The sequence below is a fragment of the Zea mays genome, chromosome 1, assembly GCF_902167145.1.
Source record: "Zea mays cultivar B73 chromosome 1, Zm-B73-REFERENCE-NAM-5.0, whole genome shotgun sequence".
NCBI lineage: Eukaryota > Viridiplantae > Streptophyta > Magnoliopsida > Poales > Poaceae > Zea > Zea mays.
Window position 1 is genome coordinate 221,014,353 of NC_050096.1, and position 21,341 is coordinate 221,035,693.

Genomic DNA, 21,341 nt, shown 5'->3' on the forward strand with positions numbered 1-21,341 from the left:
CCCCAATATCCTTTTCGCAATCAGGGTAGATGTCAACTGACGATGCTTAGAGCTCAGCTCTGTCTGGGCACAAGTGTGTGGACCTACAATTTTGGTGATCTTAAACTTTCCGGTGTCCTTCTGCCTTCGGGCACATACCCTCCAATTACATTCCGACACCTCGCACACAACAGTGTAACGACGCTGTGCATACGAATGTCTCACCTTGAACGGCCTCTTCCGGTTCACTGAATATTCCTGTAGCCATCGTCTCAGTGTAGGCAGGTCCTTGAAAAGTAAGCCTACCTTAATCTCAATGCTGTCGGCGTTATCCGGAGCCTCTAGCAGTTCATCGTCACGTCCTTCAGCATAAGCACGGGTGGAATGACTTAAACTGCTAAATTCATGTACTGCAGGGTCTCGCTCCGGACACAAACGTCTTATGAGTTCAATTTCTTGCTCGGTCATTTCTTGAACCGGACGGTCATCATCAGAATCTAAGGCCCGTGCAGCCTCATATGGCTCCTCCTCATCCTCAATCTGAACATCAACACTATTGGATGCCCTGCATATGTTGTCCATATTATATGACACAGGCACATCAAGATAAGCAGCATTATCGATATGTGGAGATCCTGCATCGAGGCGGAGCAAGAAAAACCACATTACAAAGTCTAATCAAATGAAATTACGATGGATACGAACAATGTGTCGAAGACACTTACTAGGATGATCGTGAACTGGATCTTGGGTCAATGGGATCTCTTGGGGGGGTACCACCGCATTAGAAGCCCCACAAACGCCAGGAAGAGGACGAGAAATCCCATACTCGTGCGGACCCGATTGAGCATCGGGCACAACAACCACTTCTTCATGAAGCTCTACCAAAGGAGCTTCAATACGAGATGCATTTGGCATTTGTGGAGATAACCCGACTGGACCATCGCAATGACTAACAGGTAACTTTTGAACAACCACATCCAAACATGGTGGAACCATCGTCTTCACAATTCTTAAATATATCACCCAATCATCTTCTGAGGTAATGGAGATCAACCGTCGGACAACTGATCCATATGTAATATGGGACAACAAACCCTGAATTGATATTCTAGGGTCGTTTATGTCGCAACTAATCTCCTCACAAGCTCGAGCCAAAAGCTTGTCAAAAGATGGTCTTTCATCGAACAACATGGTCACGATCTTCATACCATCAAAAGTAACACTCCCATAAGCATCTATCTCCACCCTTCCTCCATGGTATAGTGTTACTAGGCTGTCCATCTATTACAAAATGGATTACTAACTCAATAATGGCTATATACTTAAGCCTACTAACTTACTAAGTAATAAATATATATTAACTAATAACTATATAGTAAATATTAAATGAACACATCAAACGAAATTACATAATCTATAAATAATGTACGAAAACAATGTATACCTGAGAACGCGTACGAGTCCAGCTAACGGTGGAGAAGGTCAAGTCGGACGAACACCTACGTACAAAAAAACCTATTGTCAATAAAAAATTTGGCAGCACCTCCCCTGTAAAGTGATGTTTATAGAACCTGCGAATAAACGACAACACGATGGTTGCCAACACAGAAAACATGTAATATCAATGCGCTAAACAAAATGCTAACTATATAATCACTAAGAATTTACTAAACTAAGAAATTTACTAAACTAAGAAATTAATAAACTAAGAAATTAATCTAAGAAATTTACTAAGAATACACTAAACTATATAATCACTAAGAATTTACTAAACTAAGAAATTAATAAACTAAGAAATTAATCTAAGAAATTTGAGAGCACCTAGAGGGGGGGTGAATAGGTGATCCTGTGAAACTTGAAAACTTAAGCCACAAAACTTGGTTAATCGTTAGCACAATAATCGCCAAGTGGCTAGAGAGGAATCCTCAACAAAACACAATAACCAACAAGGATCAATCACAGAGATGGCACGGTGGTTATCCCGTGGTTCGGCCAAGACCAACGCTTGCCTACTCCACGTTGTGGCGTCCCAACGGACGAGGGTTGCAATCAACCCCTCTCAAGCGGTCCAAAGACCTACTTGAATACCACGGTGTTTTGCTTGCTTTTTCTCAATCCCGTTTGTGAGGAATCTCCACAACTTGGAGCCTCTCGCCCTTACACTTGAAATTCACAAAGAACACGGAGCAAGGGAGGGATTAGCAACGCACATAAGACACAAGAATCAGAGTGTCAATACGCACACAAGTCGCAACACAACTCAATGAGTTCACAACTCCACTAGAGCTCTATATGCTATCACAATGAAACGAATGCGCAAAATCGATGTCTTGGTGCTTAGGAATGTTGTAGGAATGCTTGGTGTCCTTCTCCATGCGCCTAGGGGTCCCTTTTATAGCCCCAAGGCAGCTAGGAGCCGTTGAGAGCAATCTTGGAAGGCTAATCTTGCCTTCTGTCGACTGGCGCACCGGACAGTCCGGTGCACACCGGACATGTCCGGTGCCCGATTTCTTTCCATAACTGGCGCAGTCGACCGTTGGCAGCCAGAGAGCCGTTGGCGCACCGGACATGTCCGGTGCACACCGGACAGTCCGGTGCCTTCTTCTAGTCGTTGGCTCGACCACGTGTCCCGCGCAGATCGCGCGGCCGACCGTTGGCCCTGCCGACCGTTGGCTCACCGGACAGTCCGGTGCACACCGGACAGTCCGGTGAATTATAGCCGTACGTCGACGATGAATTCCCGAGAGCGATGAGTTCGCCTGTGAACAGCCCACCGGACAGTCCGGTGCACCACCGGTCAGTCCGGTGAATTATAGCCGTACACCGCCGTCGAAGTCCCGAGAGCAGCCACTTTGCTCGAGCCAGCCTGGCGCACCGGACACTGTCCGGTGCACCACCGGACAGTCCGGTGCACCCAGACTGAGCAATCTTTGGCTGCTCGAGCCATCTCTTCTCCAACTCGATTTTTTCTGTTTCCAGCACTTAGACACAATACATTAGTCCATAAAACAATGTACCAAGTCTGAGAAACATACCTTTATCCTTGATTTGTACTTTGTCCACCTTTTTATACTTAGGCACTTGTGTTGGACACTAAACCACCAAAATACATAGAAATGGCCCAAGGGCACATTTCCCTTTCAATCTCCCCCTTTTTGGTGATTTATGCCAACACAACATAAAGCAAGTGGAACAAGTACAAAATCACTACAAATAAGAACTCAAATTATTTTGATTCAAATTTGACATATATGGATCACTCTTTGCCACCACTTGGTTTGTTTTTGCAAATCAAATTCAAATTTCTATCTCTAAGTCAAACACACATGTTAAGACATAAAGAGAGTCATTCCAAGAGAAATTGATTCAAGATTTCAAAAACTCACCTTTTTCCCATAATCAATACTTCTCCCCACAAGAAGCCAACTTTTGACAAGAGAGACAATAAAAGATTTTGACAAACCAAAAGTTCTATTCTACTATTTTCAAAATCTCTCAAGTGGTAGCTGATCCATTTATCGCTTTGGCCTTTATTTTCTCCCCCTTTGGCATCAAGCACCAAAACGGGGTCAATCTTGGCCCTTTAACCCCATTGCCTCACCAAAATCTTCAAATAAGAACACAAAGGCAATAAGAGTATAAAGATGAACTTGGAAAAGTTACTCTTTTCATTGGAGTGCAGTGGAAGTCTTGCATGGTCCAAGTCCACCTTTTCCCTTTCAATCCTCCTTTGAGGCTAAAACAATCAAACTCAAGTACATGGTTAGTCTCAAAGGGTCAAGTTGTAGCACAGCTCCCCCTAAATATGTGCATCACTTGCAAAACGGACTTTGTGAGGTCCAGGGAGTGTTTGTACAACTTGAGCACCACAATAAGCAACAATATGCAAAATGAACATGATCAAAGGCATAAACATATGTATGCTATAATTCAATCCAAGTTCCGCGAATCTAAGATATTGAGCTCACTACGCAACCTGCAAAAGGTCTTCTCATCTAGAGGCTTGGTAAAGATATCGGCTAGCTGGTTCTCGGTGCTAACATGAAACACTTCGATATCCCCCTTTTGCTGGTGGTCTCTCAAAAAGTGATGCCGGATGTCAATGTGCTTTGTGCGGCTGTGCTCAACAGGATTTTCCGCTATTCGGATAGCACTCTCATTATCACATAGGAGTGGGACTTTGCTCAGATTGTAGCCAAAGTCCCGGAGGGTTTGCCTCATCCAAAGTAGTTGTGCGCAACACTGTCCTGCGGCAACGTACTCGGCCTCAGCGGTGGATAGGGCAACGGAAGTTTGTTTCTTAGAGTTCCACGACACCAGGGACCTTCCTAAGAATTGGCACGTCCCTGATGTACTCTTCCTATCGACCTTACATCCACCATAGTCGGAATCTGAGTACCCAATCAAGTTAAAGTTAGACCCCTTTGGATACCAGATCCCGAAGCAAGGAGTAGCGACTAAATATCTAAGAATTCGCTTCACAGCCACTAAGTGACACTCCTTAGGATCGGATTGAAATCTAGCACACATGCATACGCTAAGCATAATATCCGGTCTACTAGCACACAAATAAAGCAAAGAACCTATCATGGACCGGTATGCTTTTTGATCAACGGACTTACCTCCTTTGTTGAGGTCGGTGTGTCCGTCAGTTCCCATCGGCGTCTTTGCGGGCTTGGCGTCCTTCATCCCAAACCGCTTTAACAAATCTTGTGTGTACTTTGTTTGGGAGATGAAGGTGCCATCCTTGAGTTGCTTCACTTGGAACCCAAGGAAGTAGTTCAACTCGCCCATCATCGACATCTCGAATTTCTGCGTCATAACCCTGCTAAACTCTTCACAAGATTTTTGATTAGTAGAACCAAATATTATGTCATCGACATAAATTTGGCACACAAAAAGATCACCATCGCACGTCTTAGTGAAAAGAGTTGGATCGGCTTTCCCGACCTTGAAAGCATTAGCAATTAAAAAGTCTCTAAGGCATTCATACCATGCTCTTGGGGCTTGCTTAAGTCCATAGAGCGCCTTAGAGAGCTTACACACGTGGTCAGGGTACCGTTCATCCTCGAAGCCAGGGGGTTGCTCCACGTACACCTCCTCTTTGATCGGCCCATTGAGGAAAGCGCTCTTTACATCCATTTGGTACAACCTGAAAGAATGGTGAGCGGCATATGCTAGCAAGATACGAATTGATTCTAGCCTAGCCACAGGAGCAAAAGTCTCCTCAAAGTCCAAACCTGCGACTTGGGCATAACCTTTTGCCACAAGTTGAGCCTTGTTCCTCGTCACCACCCCGTGCTCGTCCTGTTTGTTGCGGAACACCCACTTGGTTCCCACAACATTTTGCTTGGGGCGAGGCACCAGTGTCCAAACTTCATTGCGCTTGAAATTTTTGAGTTCCTCCTGCATGGCCAACACCCAGTCCGGATCTAGCAAGGCCTCTTCTACCCTGAAAGGCTCAATAGAAGAGACAAAGGAGTAATGCTCACAAAAGTTAACTAATCTCGAGCGAGTAGTTACTCCCTTGCTAATATCACCCAATATTTGGTCGACGGGATGATCCCTTTGGATCGTCGCTCGAACTTGGGTTGGAGGTGCCTGAGGTGCTTCTTCCTCTTCAACTTGAACATCCTGTGCTCCCCCTTGATCATGTGCCTCCACTTGAGGTACCTGTTCGTCATCTTGGGTTGGGGGATGCACATTAGTTGAGGAAGACGGTTGATCTTGCTCCAATTGTTCCTGAGGTCGTACATCTCCAATCGCCATGGTGCGTATCGCGGCCGTTGGAATGTCTTCTTCATCTACATCATCAAGATCAACAACTTGCTCTCTTGGAGAGCCATTAGTCTCATCAAATACAACGTCGCTAGAGACTTCAACCAAACCCAATGATTTGTTGAAGACCCTATACGCTTTTGTATTTGAATCATAACCTAATAAAAACCCTTCTACAACTTTGGGAGCAAATTTGGAATTCCTACCCTTCTTCACTAGAATGTAGCATTTACTCCCAAATACACGAAAGTACGATACATTGGGTTTGTTACCAGTTAGCAGTTCGTATGAGGTCTTCTTGAGGAGGCGGTGAAGATAGACCCTGTTGATGGCGTGGCAAGCCGTGTTCACGGCTTCCGACCAAAAACACTCGGGGGTCTTGAACTCTCCAAGCATAGTCCTCGCCATATCAATGAGCGTCCTGTTCTTCCTCTCTACCACACCATTTTGCTGAGGTGTGTAGGGAGCAGAGAACTCATGCTTGATCCCCTCCTCCTCAACGAACTCCTCCACTTGAAGATTCTTGAATTCGGACCCGTTGTCGCTCCTTATCTTCTTCACCTTGAGCTCAAACTCATTTTGAGCTCTCCTTAGGAAGCGCTTGAGGGTCCCTTGGGTTTCAGACTTATCCTGCAAAAAGAACACCCAAGTGAAGCGGGAAAAGTCATCAACAATAACTAGACCATACTTACTTCCTCCTATGCTCAGATAGGCGACGGGTCCGAAGAGGTCCATATGCAGCAGCTCCAGAGGTCTTGACGTGGTCATCACATTCTTGCTGTGATGTACTCCTCCCACTTGTTTACCTGCTTGACAAGCTGCACAAGGTCTATCTTTTTCGAAATGAACATTGGTTAGACCTATCACGTGTTCTCCCTTTAGAAGCTTGTGGAGGTTCTTCATCCCCACATGTGCTAAGCGGCGATGCCACAACCAGCCCATGCAAGTCTTAGCCATTAAGCATGCATCTAGACCGGCCTCTTCTTTTGCAAAATCAACTAAGTAAAGTTTGTCGTCTAGTACACCCTTAAAAGCTAGTGAACCATCACATCTTCTAAAGACAGACACATCTACATTTGTAAATAAGCAATTATATCCCATATTACATAATTGACTGACAGATAGTAAATTATATCCAAGAGACTCAACTAAAAACACATTAGAGATAGAGTGCTCATTAGATATTGCAATCTTGCCTAAACCTTTTACCTTGCCTTGGTTCCCATCACCGAATATGATTGAATCTTGGGAATCCTTATTCTTGACGTAGGAGGTGAACATATTCTTCTCCCCCGTCATATGGTTTGTGCATCCGCTGTCGATAATCCAGCTTGAGCCCCCGGATGCATAAACCTGCAAGGCAAATTTAGGCTTGGGTCTTAGGTACCCAACTCTTGTTGGGTCCTACAAGGTTAGTCACAATTTCCTTAGGGACCCAAATGCAAGTTTTATCACCCTTGCATTTTGCCCCTAATTTCCTAGCCACTATCTTCCTATCCTTTCTACAAATAGCAAAGGAAGCATTTAAAGCATGATAAATTGTAGAGGGACCATCCACAACTTTTCTAGGAACATGATGAATATTTTTTCTAGGCATATCTCTACAATGCATATAGGAAGAACTGGAAGCATACATAGCATAAGAATCATAGGCATGTGAATCAAGAGCATTACAACTCCTATGAGACTGTTTTCTATCATTGTACATAAAAGCATGATTCTTTTTAGTACTACTTGTCATAGGGGCCTTCCCTTTCTCCTTGGCGGAGATGGGAGCCTTATGGCTTGTTAAGTTCTTGGCTTCCCTCTTGAAGCCAAGCCCATCCTTAATGGAGGGGTGTCTACCAATCGTGTAGGCATCCCTAGCAAATTTTAGTTTATCAAAATCACTTTTGCTAGCCTTAAGTTGGGCATTAAGACTAGCCATTTCATCATTTAATTTTGCAATAGAAGCTATGTGTTCACTACAAGCATCAATATCAAAATCTTTACATCTATTGCAAATAACAACATTTTCTACACAAGTTGTTGATTTACTAGCTATTTCTAACTTAGCATTCAAATCATCATTAATGCTCCTTAAGCTAGAAATTGTCTTATGGCAAGAAGATAATTCACAAGAAAGCATTTCATTTCTATTAACTTCTAAGGCATGAGATTTTTGTGCTTCTATAAATTTGTCATGTTCTTCATACAACAAATCTTCTTGTTTTTCTAGAAGCCTATTCTTATCATTCAAGGCATCAATTAATTCATTAATTTTATCTACCTTGGTTCTATCTAGGCCCTTAAATAGACATGAATAATCTATTTCATCCTCATCACTAGATTCGTCCTCACTTGAAGAAGCATAAGTAGAGTCTCGAGTACATACCTTCTTCTCCCTTGCCATAAGGCATGTGTGACGCTCGTTGGGGAAGAGTGATGACTTGTTGAAGGCGGTGGCGGCGAGTCCTTCATTGTCGGAGTCGGAGGAGGAGCAATCCGAATCCCACTCCTTTCCTAGATGTGCCTCGCCCTTTGCCTTCTTATAGTTCTTCTTCTTCTCCCTCTTGTTCCCTTGGTCCTGATCACTATCATTGTCGGGACAGTTAGCAATAAAATGACCAAGCTTACCGCATTTGAAGCATGAGCGCTTCCCCTTGGCTTTGGTCTTGCTTGGCTGTCCCTTGCGACCTTTAAGCGCCGTCTTGAATCTTTTGATGATGAGGGCCATCTCTTCATCATTAAGTCCAGCCGCCTCAATTTGTGCCACCTTGCTAGGTAGCACCTCCTTGCTTCTTGTTGCCTTGAGAGCAAGGGGTTGCGGCTCGTTGATCGGACCATTCAAAGCGTCGTCCACGTACCTCGCCTCCTTGATCATCATTCGCCCGCTAACGAATTTTCCAAGGACTTCTTCGGGCGACATTTTGGTGTACCTGGGATTCTCACGAATATTATTCACCAAATGAGGATCAAGAACGGTAAAGGACCTTAGCATCAGTCGGACGACGTCGTGGTCCGTCCATCGCGTGCTTCCGTAGCTCCTTATTTTGTTGATAAGGGTCTTGAGCCGGTTGTATGTTTGAGTTGGCTCCTCGCCCCTTATCATCGCGAACCGTCCAAGCTCGCCCTCCACCAACTCCATTTTGGTGAGCAAGGTGATGTCGTTCCCCTCATGAGAAATCTTGAGGGTGTCCCAGATCTGCTTGGCGTTATCCAAGCCGCTCACTTTGTGATATTCATCCCTGCACAATGAAGCTAGAAGAACAGTAGTAGCTTGTGCATTCTTATGAATTTGCTCATTAATGAACATAGGACTATCTGAACTATCAAAGTGCATTCCACTCTCTACAATCTCCCATATACTAGGATGGAGAGAGAATAGGTGACTACGCATTTTGTGGCTCCAAAACCCGTAGTCCTCTCCATCAAAATGAGCATTTGCACTTTGAGGAATACGAGAGTAGTCAAAAGAAAAGTTCGAATTGACCGGTTTCCTTCTCTCGTAGTCGTTGTGGTCGTCGTCCTTTTGGGAGGAAGTAGACTCATCGCTGTCGTCGTAGTAGACGATCTCCTTGATGCGCCTCGTCTTCTTCTTCTTCCCTTCCTTCCGTCTATGGCCCGAGCCGGAGTCGGTAGGCTTGTCGTCCTTCGACTCGTTGACGAAGGATTCCTTCTCTTTATCGTTGATCACGATACCCTTCCCCTTAGGATCCATCTCTTCGGGCGGTTAGTCCCTTTGTGAAGAGAATGGCTCTGATACCAATTGAGAGCACCTAGAGGGGGGGTGAATAGGTGATCCTGTGAAACTTGAAAACTTAAGCCACAAAACTTGGTTAATCGTTAGCACAATAATCGTCAAGTGGCTAGAGAGGAATCCTCAACAAAACACAATAACCAACAAGGATCAATCACAGAGATGGCACGGTGGTTATCCCGTGGTTCGGCCAAGACCAACGCTTTCCTACTCCACGTTGTGGCGTCCCAACGGACGAGGGTTGCAATCAACCCCTCTCAAGCGGTCCAAAGACCTACTTGAATACCACGGTGTTTTGCTTGCTTTTTCTCAATCCCGTTTGCGAGGAATCTCCACAACTTGGAGCCTCTCGCCCTTACACTTGAAATTCACAAAGAACACGGAGCAAGGGAGGGATTAGCAACGCACATAAGACACAAGAATCAGAGTGTCAATACGCACACAAGTCGCAACACAACTCAATGAGTTCACAACTCCACTAGAGCTCTATATGCTATCACAATGAAACGAATGCGCAAAATCGATGTCTTGGTGCTTAGGAATGTTGTAGGAATGCTTGGTGTCCTTCTCCATGCGCCTAGGGGTCCCTTTTATAGCCCCAAGGCAGCTAGGAGCCGTTGAGAGCAATCTTGGAAGGCTAATCTTGCCTTCTATCGACTGGCGCACCGGACAGTCCGGTGCACACCGGACATGTCCGGTGCCCGATTTCTTTCCATAACTGGCGCAGTCGACCGTTGGCAGCCAGAGAGCCGTTGGCGCACCGGACATGTCCGGTGCACACCGGACAGTCCGGTGCCTTCTTCTAGCCGTTGGCTCGACCACGTGTCCCGCGCAGATCGCGCGGCCGACCGTTGGCCCTGCCGACCGTTGGCTCACCGGACAGTCCGATGCACACCGGACAGTCCGGTGAATTATAGCCGTACGTCGACGATGAATTCCCGAGAGCGATGAGTTCGCCTGTGAACAGCCCACCGGACAGTCCGGTGCACCACCGGTCAGTCCGGTGAATTATAGCCGTACACCGCCGTCGAAGTCCCGAGAGCAGCCACTTTGCTCGAGCCAGCCTGGCGCACCGGACACTGTCCGGTGCACCACCGGACAGTCCGGTGCACCCAGACTGAGCAGTCTTTGGCTGCTCGAGCCATCTCTTCTCCAACTCGATTTTTTCTGTTTCCAGCACTTAGACACAATACATTAGTCCATAAAACAATGTACCAAGTCTGAGAAACATACCTTTATCCTTGATTTGTACTTTGTCCACCTTTTTATACTTAGGCACTTGTGTTGGACACTAAACCACCAAAATACTTAGAAATGGCCCAAGGGCACATTTCCCTTTCAAAATTTACTAAGAATACACTAAACTATATAATCACTAAGAATTTACTAAACTAAGAAATTAAAAAAAATACCTGGCGGTGGCCGACCGTTGGCGGAGCTCCGGGCGACGGCTGCGAGCTCCGAGCGGCAGAGCTCGCTCGGCTGAGCTCCGGGCGGCAGGGAGCGGGTTTGGGCGAGCGGGGCGGGGAACTCCGGGCGGCAGGGAGCGGGGCGGGCGACCGGCGGCGAGCCGGGCCGGAGCTGGGCGGGCGGCGGCGATTTCGACGGAACGGCGGCGGTGGTTTTTGCGGCGGTAGAAGTGACGCGAACAGAGAAGAAACGCGCAGAGAGAAAGGGAGTTTGCGGGTATTTCCTAGCTCGGCGTCAAGATCTGTGGCGCCGAGCTAGGTGCCACGCAGACTGCCACGTCACACAGCTCGGCGCCACAGACTATGGCGCCGAGCTGTGTTACCTCGGCGCCACAGCCTATGGCGCCGAGCTTCGGATCCAAACGTGCAAATTAAATTTCTGGGGGTCCAAATATAAATTTTTGTCTCGAAAGGGGCTAAAAAACAAAAAATTCGGGTGTGGAGGTCGTTGCAATGTTTATTGCTGACATGCATGCATGTCTCCCAAAACGAAACTTTAAAGACGCAAGAAAAGAAAAGAAAAGCTTTCGTTGTAGTGGAACACGCCTGGGACATCATATGCTGCATGGCTAGTGATCAGCCTACGCCTACACCTGCACCTACGTCGCAGCAGCAAGTGGAGGCGATAAATGAGTGCCGTCACTACATTGATGCCTTATCCTGTTCATGCGTCGTCCTTTTTGTCGTGAAATTTCCTTGGCTTCAAGAACGGAATCACCATGATGATGCGACATATTGTATAATTAATGGAGTCAGATCGATCAGAACGCACACTATTGTATCAAAATGTAAAAATTGTCGTCGCGACTTGCAAGAGTAATAAGCGACGAAGTAACAAGCCCAATCGAAGAGTACAATAAGGCCAGGTACAGTCGTAGCCACCATGCTCCATGCATGCATAGGGTTTTCGTTCATTCTAGAGTCTACAGTGAGTAGCGAATGCTCTACCACTTTCCAACCAACCAGCTCTGCCAACACATTTACCCATTGGATTGATGAGGATACGACAGTAGGTAGCTGGCCTACCAGGCTCCGGCTCCGTGCTGTGGGCCGTCCGTCCGTCTTGCCGCCGCGTGCAGGCCAGGTTTTCAAGCGGGGGCCCATGTATTACTGTGAATAAATGGACGACTGCGTGGGCCGACCAAGCATTAGTGCTAATAATAATGGAACGGAATAAATTCACAGCTCTCTGTTGTGCGTGTGTGTACATGCGTGGCTTGCGGGGTAGAGTGCGACAATGTCATGCGTGCGTCGCAATGCGTCATTTACGCTTGCACTATGAAGTGATTCATGCTGCCTTTTTACCATGCTATTTAATTCAATTCAATTTGGTGCTGGTTTGGTACTATTAAGGCCCCGTTTGTTTTTTTCATTTTAAGGAATTGGAATTTTACTATTAGAATAAGCTATTGTTTTTTAGAATTTGACATTCCACCACTTTCCAAAGTTATCATATAAGGCTATCTCAAATTCATGTGGTGAGAGATGTAAATTAGTTCTATTGATTTACATGCTATTTTTCTGATGTACAACTTATAGCACACTCTTATACTTGCTTCGTTATAACATGAATGTAGTATATAACTATCTCTCTTATATGATTTAAGATAATATATAAATATATTACATATATAAATATATAAACTTAATTAGTTTTATCTAAATTATGATTATTAACATGGAATTCAATTCCAACGAAACAAACGGGGCCTAAGAGCTTTGTTAAACGAGTTTTGGCTGTTGCCACATGGTTCAAAAGAATGCTTGGCAGAACTAGGGTATAGCAGCACAGCACAGCTGCATGATTACTTGATATACACTTGAAATAAACTGATGCGCATGTTTGTAGTATTGTGTTTTAAATGATGGAATTTTTATCTTTTTACATTTAGCGTTGATATGTTTAGAAAGTTTAAATCTAGTTGCCACATTTTGCTTCTGCGTTCCTTTTCTCAAGATGTCGGATTTCTAGTAGTTATATAATTTAACCATATATGTCGGATTGAAGTGTGATAACTGATAATACTTGGGGAAAGTTTTTGCACATTCTTGATTCTTTGGTACGTGACGAACATCAAGATAATGGACTTATATAAGTTGAATTATGGTAAAAAGGTAGAAGGATAAAATACCACTTTAAATTATAAATAAATCGAAATAAACTATCCAATACTATTTTTTTAGCTTATTTATGGTCACAATATGATATTTTAATTTCCTACCATTACACTATAATCTAACTTATATAAATTAGGAGTTACAAACACACCTTTGCTATCCGCACTCTTCATCCTCTATTTCCATCCTGTAAAAGGAATATTCTGTCATGAATATTTTTTCCATCATGTAAGGGCTAGTTTGGGAACCCTATTTTCCCATAGGATTTTCATTTTCCTAACGCCCCGTTTGGATCATTGGAATTCAATTTCATTCTAATAATATTAATTTAGACATATATCAATTAAGCTAATTCGATTTTATGTAAAATATATTTGTATACTATTATTAGCAAGATGTCGGAGATATTTATGTGCTATATTTTTACTACAGAGGAGTGAGACGAAGAGTGTCATGTAAGTTATAGAGTAGAAACAAATTCTACTAAGTATAAAATCATTTCTCATCCTCCACCTCATAAATTTAAGATAGGCTTATATCTGAACTTCGAAAAGTGTTGGAATGTCAAATTCCAAACTAAATAAATTACTTTATTGAGTGAATTCCAATTTCTCTAAAATGAAGAGATCCAAACGCCCGTAAGAGAAATTAGTTCATTTTCACTTACGAAGTTACGAGGCGTTTGGATCCCTTCATTTTAGATGAATTGGAATTCACTCAATAAAGTAACTTATTTAGTTTGGAATTTGACATTCCACCACTTTCCAAAAGTTCAGATATAAGTCTATCTCAAATTCATGGGGTAGAGGGTGAGAAATGATTTTATGCATTAGTAGAATTGGTTTCTAATATATAACTTACATGACACTCTTCGTCTCACTCATCTATAGTAAAATGTAACATATAAATATCTCCGACATCTTGCTAATAATAATATACAAATATATTGTCGGCGTTTCGACCCCGGAGGGTCCCTGGACCGACGAGTAAATTGTCGCTGCGTGTCTCAGCCCAGATGGGTCGGCGCGAGACGGAACACAAGGGGGAAACAGTAAGGGGAATCGCGGCCTCGTGTTGTCCTGCGCTCAGGGCGGATGCACTTGCAGTAGGGGTTACAAGCGTTCGCGAGGGAGAGAGAGAGAGCCTGTGCGTCAGCCCGTCCTCCTGCGCGGCCACCTTCTCGTACGAGAGCCCTGGACCTTCCTTTTATAGATGTAAGGAGAGGGCACAGGTGTACAATGGGGGGTGTAGCAATGTGCTAACGTGTCTAGCAAAGGGGAGCCAGAGCCCTATGTACATGCCGTCGTGGCTGTCGGAGAGGTGTTGCTGCCCTGTTCATGTGATGTCGTGGCCGTCGGAGGAGCGCTTGAGCCCTGCGGAAGTACAGCTGTCGGGGCTGTCGTATCCTTGCTGACGTCTCCTTGCTTCCGTAAGGGGCTAAGAATCGCCGTCGTCATGGAGCACGCGGGGTGCCATCATTACCTGTTTTACCGGGGCAAGCCAGATGGGACGCCAGTCTTGTTCCCCGTAGCCTGAGCTAGCTGGGTAGGGTAATGATGGGCCCCCTGTGTGGCAGAACCTCCCAAGGTATCGGGCCCACATGCACCTGTCCTTGTCTCAAAGAACTCAGACGGCCATGCATGTGCACCAGATAACTTAACAGGATCCGTCCGATTGCCCCACGGACACCGGATAAACCACTTACAACCAGAACCGCGGGATTAAGTAATACAAATCACACACACCAATATTTTGCAGCGGAAATCTTATTACCAAATTTTACAAGTTACAAAAATTTTACTTCGTACATGATCAGAGTGATTACTACATTGATTCAAAGAAAGAAACTTTGAACGGTTATAAATTATTTATAGTTTTGAAATATATGCTAGCTCAAGTGACCATCCTCAATAAGAAGATAAAGGCGGGGTATACTTATATAAGAAGGCCGAGCCCACCGGCACTTAACACCATCAACAGCAGCACAAAAACTATAACCTGAAAAACAACAGGGAATAAAACCCTGAGTATGGAATTACTCAGCAAGACTTACCCGACTAAAGAAAAGACTCTCAAGGATATGCTGGATTTGGGAATCAAGGAGAGGCTTTAGCAAGAATCAACTTAGATACTTTTGCAGAAATAGCTTACTAAAGTGAGTCCTTACTTTCAATATTTTAACGCCAGATTAAATATTTAATAGACTCTGTTTGCATCTAGTCTAATTTCATCATCTCATCAATACAACACCATTTTTATCCATAGTGTTCACATCTTGACTTAGGTTGTAGGTCGGAGCTCAAGTCTCCACTGTCCGGGGATATAACGGCGATCCGAATCGATTTACTCAGCTGAGGATTTCTAACCACACGACATATGTTACTCGTAAACCTTGATGTCTACTATTCCCACGGATCCTCCACTGCATGAACAGGTCCGCGCCACCCGAGAGTACACCACCCCTTTTAGGCGATCCGTTGCCAGGAGGGTACGTGCCACTCTCGCCATCTCTCCACGCCCAGTGCGCGATTGTCTTTTCATGTATGGAATAGCCGGGTTCAAGCTTACCATGTCCCATTCTCAGGGCATGTGGCTAGATAAGATAGTCCTTGATCAACAGGCCTACATACGCATCCAATCCTTAATTGACCCGGGCGGAGCATCACCTGTTCCTAGCCCAAGTCTCGATTTAAGTATTTCCATCCTTAGGATTGTGTCTGTTCCTTAGGATGAAAGAGCATCACAGGGAACTTTGCAGTAAGATCCCACTATTGCTCCAAATGAAAATATTCTTGCAGGTAGAAGCCATCCTTTCTCGAGTTAAATTAAGGATTGGATGCGTATGTAGGCCTGTTGATCAAGGACTATCTTATCTAGCCACATGCCCTGAGAATGGGACAGGGTAAGCTTGAACCCGGCTATTCCATACATGAAAAGACAATCGCGCACTGGGCGTGGAGAGATGGCGAGAGTGGCACGTACCCTCCTGGCAACGGATCGCCTAAAAGGGGTGGTGTACTCTCGGGTGGCGCGGACCTGTTCATGCAGTGGAGGATCCGTGGGAATAGTAGACATCAAGGTTTACGAGTAACATATGTCGTGTGGTTAGAAATCCTCAGCTGAGTAAATCGATTCGGATCGCCGTTATATCCCCGGACAGTGGAGACTTGAGCTCCGACCTACAACCTAAGTCAAGATGTGAACACTATGGATAAAAATGGTGTTGTATTGATGAGATGATGAAATTAGACTAGATGCAAACAGAGTCTATTAAATATTTAATCTGGCGTTAAAATATTGAAAGTAAGGACTCACTTTAGTAAGCTATTTCTGCAAAAGTATCTAAGTTGATTCTTGCTAAAGCCTCTCCTTGATTCCCAAATCCAGCATATCCTTGAGAGTCTTTTCTTTAGTCGGGTAAGTCTTGCTGAGTAATTCCATACTCAGGGTTTTATTCCCTGTTGTTTTTCAGGTTATAGTTTTTGTGCTGCTGTTGATGGTGTTAAGTGCCGGTGGGCTCGGCCTTCTTATATAAGTATACCCCGCCTTTATCTTCTTATTGAGGATGGTCACTTGAGCTAGCATATATTTCAAAACTATAAATAATTTATAACCGTTCAAAGTTTCTTTCTTTGAATCAATGTAGTAATCACTCTGATCATGTACGAAGTAAAATTTTTGTAACTTGTAAAATTTGGTAATAAGATTTCCGCTGCAAAATATTGGTGTGTGTGATTTGTATTACTTAATCCCGCGGTTCTGGTTGTAAGTGGTTTATCCGGTGTCCGTGGGGCAATCGGACGGATCCTGTTAAGTTATCTGGTGCACATGCATGGCCGTCTGAGTTCTTTGAGACAAGGACAGGTGCATGTGGGCCCGATACCTTGGGAGGTTCTGCCACAGCTGGTATCGGAGCTGGATTAAGTATATACGGTCACATCCGTATTTTCAAAACAAAAGTTTTGGTTTTGAAAAACCTATTTTCAACTAAACACATTGTTTGGCTTTGAAAAACAGCTTTGAAAAACTATAATGCTAGCGACATCCTCTGTTAAGCCCTAAATTAAGGACTATCAGGTGGCTTAGTTAAAAACCACTAACCCACAACCGGGGGTATTGCATACATGTGTATAGTTTGTTGTTCGTGATGTTTGCGTTAGGTTCGAGGGGCGTAATTATTGCGTGTAGTCGTATATTAATAACTAGGGATTCCGTATGAAATTGTACAACGCCTCGCCGCTAGGTGTTTAAATTCGCCATCACGTAACACTATTTAGGTTTGTAATATTTCCATCGATATGCATTCATGTGCATAATGCATTCCATTCAGGTACGTTAATTAATCGCGCGATGCAGAAGACGACCCAAGTCGACCCCAAGCACGGGCTACTCCACAGGATGATGCTGATGGACAAACCTGAAGATGATCGTCAAGCGGACGTTGTCTAACCAACACTAACATAGTGTTTATTCCAGGCAAGCCCCGGTGCATGCAACCCCTTTCCTTGTGTTTTTAAATACTTTTCGCACACTTAAGTCTAGTGAAATGTGCATTAGGTTCATAGGAATTGCTTGAAACCCTTTGATGCATTGCTTTCCTTGATATCCATACCTTTATAGATACTTCTGTGAAGTATCAAAATATGATTTACAAAAATGCTTAGCCTTGCTTAGATCTTGTGGATAGAGGTTGTCCTTAATTTAACTCGAGAAAGGATGGCTTCTACCTGCAAGAATATTTTCATTTGGAGCAATAGTGGGATCTTACTGCAAAGTTCCCTGTGATGCTCTTTCATCCTAAGGAACAGACACAATCCTAAGGATGGAAATACTTAAATCGAGACTTGGGCTAGGAACAGGTGATGCTCCGCCCGGGTCAATTAAGGATTGGATGCGTATGTAGGCCTGTTGATCAAGGACTATCTTATCTAGCCACATGCCCTGAGAATGGGACAGGGTAAGCTTGAACCCGGCTATTCCATACATGAAAAGACAATCGCGCACTGGGCGTGGAGAGATGGCGAGAGTGGCACGTACCCTCCTGGCAACGGATCGCCTAAAAGGGGTGGTGTACTCTCGGGTGGCGCGGACCTGTTCATGCAGTGGAGGATCCGTGGGAATAGTAGACATCAAGGTTTACGAGAAACATGTGTCGTGTGGTTAGAAATCCTCAGCTGAGTAAATCGATTCGGATCGCCGTTATATCCCCGGAGAGTGGAGACTTGAGCTCCGACCTACAACCTAAGTCAAGATGTGAACACTATGGATAAAAATGATGTTGTATTGATGAGATGATGAAATTAGACTAGATGCAAACAGAGTCTATTAAATATTTAATCTGTCGTTAAAATATTGAAAGTAAGGACTCACTTTAGTAAGCTATTTCTGCAAAAGTATCTAAGTTGATTCTTGCTAAAGCCTCTCCTTGATTCCCAAATCCAGCATATCCTTGAGAGTCTTTTCTTTAGTCGGGTAAGTCTTGCTGAGTAATTCCATACTCAGGGTTTTATTCCCTGTTGTTTTTCAGGTTATAGTTTTGTGCTGCTGTTGATGGTGTTAAGTGCCGGTGGGCTCGGCCTTCTTATATAAGTATACCCAGTCTTTATCTTCTTACTGAGGATGGTCATTTGAGCTAGCATATATTTCAAACTTATACTTTTGTAATCACTCCGATAAAATAATAAAAAATTTTTGTAACTTGTAAAATTTGGTAATAAGATTTCCGCTGCAAAATATTGATGTGTGTGATTTGTGTTACTTAATCTCGCGGTTCTAGTTGTAAGTGGTTTATCCGATGTCCTTGGGGCAATCGGACGGATCCTGTTAAGTTATTTAGTGCACATGCATAGCTGTCTGAAGTCTTTGAGACAAGGACAGGTGCATGTGGGCCCAATAACTTGGGAGGTTCTGCCACACCCTGTGACGTGGTCGGTCCGAGCTCAAGGTCGGGCGAGGCGGTGACTCCTCCGAGGTTGAGGCTGAGTCCGAGCCCTGGGGTCGGGCGAGACGGAGACCGTCTTCCAGAGTCGAGGCTGAGTCCGAGCCCTGGGGTCGGGCGAGGCGGAGTCCGTCTTCCGAGGTCGAGGCTGAGTCCGAGCCCTAGGGTCGGGCGAGGCGGAGACCGTCTTCCGAGGTCGAGGTGGAGTCCGAGCCCTGGGGTCGGGCGAGGCGGAGACTGTCTTCCGAGGTCGAGGTTGAGTCCGAGCCCTAGGGTCGGGCGAGGCGGAGCTTCCTATGGCGCCCGAGGCTGGACTTGGCTGCTGTCAGCCTCACCCTGGCGGGTGGCACAACAGTCGGAGCAGGGCATGCGACGCTGTTTTCATGTCAGGTCGGTCAGTGGAGCGGCGAAGTGATTGCGGTCACTTCGGCCCTGCCGACTGAGGAGCGCGCGTCAGGATAAGGTGTCAGACGATCCTTGCATTGAATGCTCCTGCGATACGGTCAGTTGGCGTGGCGATCTGGCCAAGGTTGCTTCTCCGCGAAGCCTGCCCGAGCTGGGCCTCGGGCGAGTCGAAGGTGCGCCCGTTGCTTGAGGAGACCCTCGGGCGAGACGTGGATCCTCCTGGGTCGGCTATCTTTGCCCGAGGCTAGACTCGGGCGAGGCGAGATCGTGTCCCTTGAGTGGACGGAGTCTTGACCTGAATTGCGCTCATCAGGCCTTTGCAGCTTTGTGTTGATGGGGGTTACCAGCTGAGATTAGGAGTCTTGAGGGTACCCCTAATTATGATCCCCGACATATATTTTTGCATAAAACCGAATTAACTTAATTGATATATGCTTAAATTATTATTATTAGAATGAAATTAAAATCCAATGGTTCAAACTAGCCACAAAAGAATATTCTGTCATGGTCATGGTCAGTAAGACTTTTTTCCTCTACCAATTTCTCCAGCATGGGTCATCCGCATATCTCATACTCGTCCCATCTACAGGATCTGACGAGTGGGGATCCTTTTATCTCCATGGTCGACTGCGCTGTGGACCACATTCAGTATGGAGGTTTCTCTCCTTGTCCCTTCGTTCCACGTTCACATGGGCAACGAAGAGGAGGAGCCGAATGTGTGGTGGACTGGAGGAGGCTTCGCTGCTGCCGTCCACGGCCTGGCTCGCCGCGAATCGGAGCTCGGACCTCCAATGGGAGAGCATCCACGATGCGAATCGGAGCTCAGCGGCGGCCGGACGCCCCTCGGCGGAGATGGCGCCCTCTCCGACGCGCGAGGCGAGACCGTCGGGCCGTCGGCGCGGCTGCTCTGCGCGAGGCCACCGGGCGAGGATGCAGCTGCTCCGCCGCCGCCGCGGGGTGCGGCTCCTTCTTCGCTGGCCATCCTGATTCTGTCTCCCCACTTCCTGCTCTGGCGCGGACGAACGGGTGCACATGTGGCCCTGTAGATGGGGATTCTATTTGCCCCCGGACGCTCGTCCGGACGCATCATGCCACAAACGCAAGCACAGCCCACACTTTTTACTGCACGAGAGGCAGTGAATGCTTACTGTCTCAGCACATGGCCCGGGCAGGCTTTCGCATGTACTTCTACCTGCACGACTGCCACTCTGCCAGGATGTAGCGAGCGGCTCCTATCGATGTAGATTATTTCCCAAAAGAGGTTGTTAGATTATTTCCCATCGATGTTGATTATTTCTCGTCCAGATGGATCAGAGTAGTTTAAGGCCTTATTCGTTTACGTCGAATTGCACCCAAAATCGTTTCAGCTAATCAAAGTTTATATAAATTAGAGAAACAATCCGGCTAGTAATCGTTCCGACCCACCAATCCGGCACAAACGAACAACACCTAAGAGCAACTCCAATAGTTATGTAAATTTTAGCTTTCTAAATCACAGATTTAAGAAGTTGCTAAATAACTTTGGGAATAAAAAAATGTGAGTTCCCCAATAGTTCTCTAAATATAGGTTGTAGTTTTGTTTTGTATCTATCCACAGAAAAAAATAAAGTCACAAATATCATCAATTATCTTCATTATCTACATAATGCAGTAAACATTTTTGTTTAGTGAGTTGCTAAATGGTTGTCAAATGTAGAGAGGAAATAAGGTTAGATGAGAAGTTGTTAAATTTAGAAAGTTCATTTAGAGAACCGTTGGAGATGATTTTTGTGTTAACTACTTAAATTGTTGATTTAGGAAGTCTATTAGAGAACTACTGGAGTTGCTCTAAGGTCTTGTTCGTTTGTGTCGGATTGCAGCCAGAATCGTTCCAGCTAATCAAAGTTTATATAAATTAGATAAGCAATCCGGT

The 21,341-nt window shown here is 45.1% G+C and overlaps 1 protein-coding gene across 1 annotated transcript; it reads left to right on the forward strand.

Moving 5' to 3' along the window:
• Window positions 1-19,903: 19,903 nt before the first annotated feature.
• On the forward strand, window positions 19,904-20,707 carry LOC103643301 (uncharacterized). The gene has a single exon (XM_008666453.4). The coding sequence runs from the start codon at window positions 20,080-20,082 to the stop codon at window positions 20,473-20,475; it is 396 nt and encodes a 131-aa protein (XP_008664675.1). The 5' UTR covers window positions 19,904-20,079; the 3' UTR covers window positions 20,476-20,707.
• The last annotated feature ends 634 nt before the right edge of the window (window positions 20,708-21,341 follow it).

What these genes read in the sequence shown, in the direction of transcription:
- LOC103643301 (XM_008666453.4), top strand. Translation starts at nt 20,080, where the DNA reads ATGGAGGTTTCTCTCCTTGTCCCTTCGTTCCACGTTCACATGGGCAAC.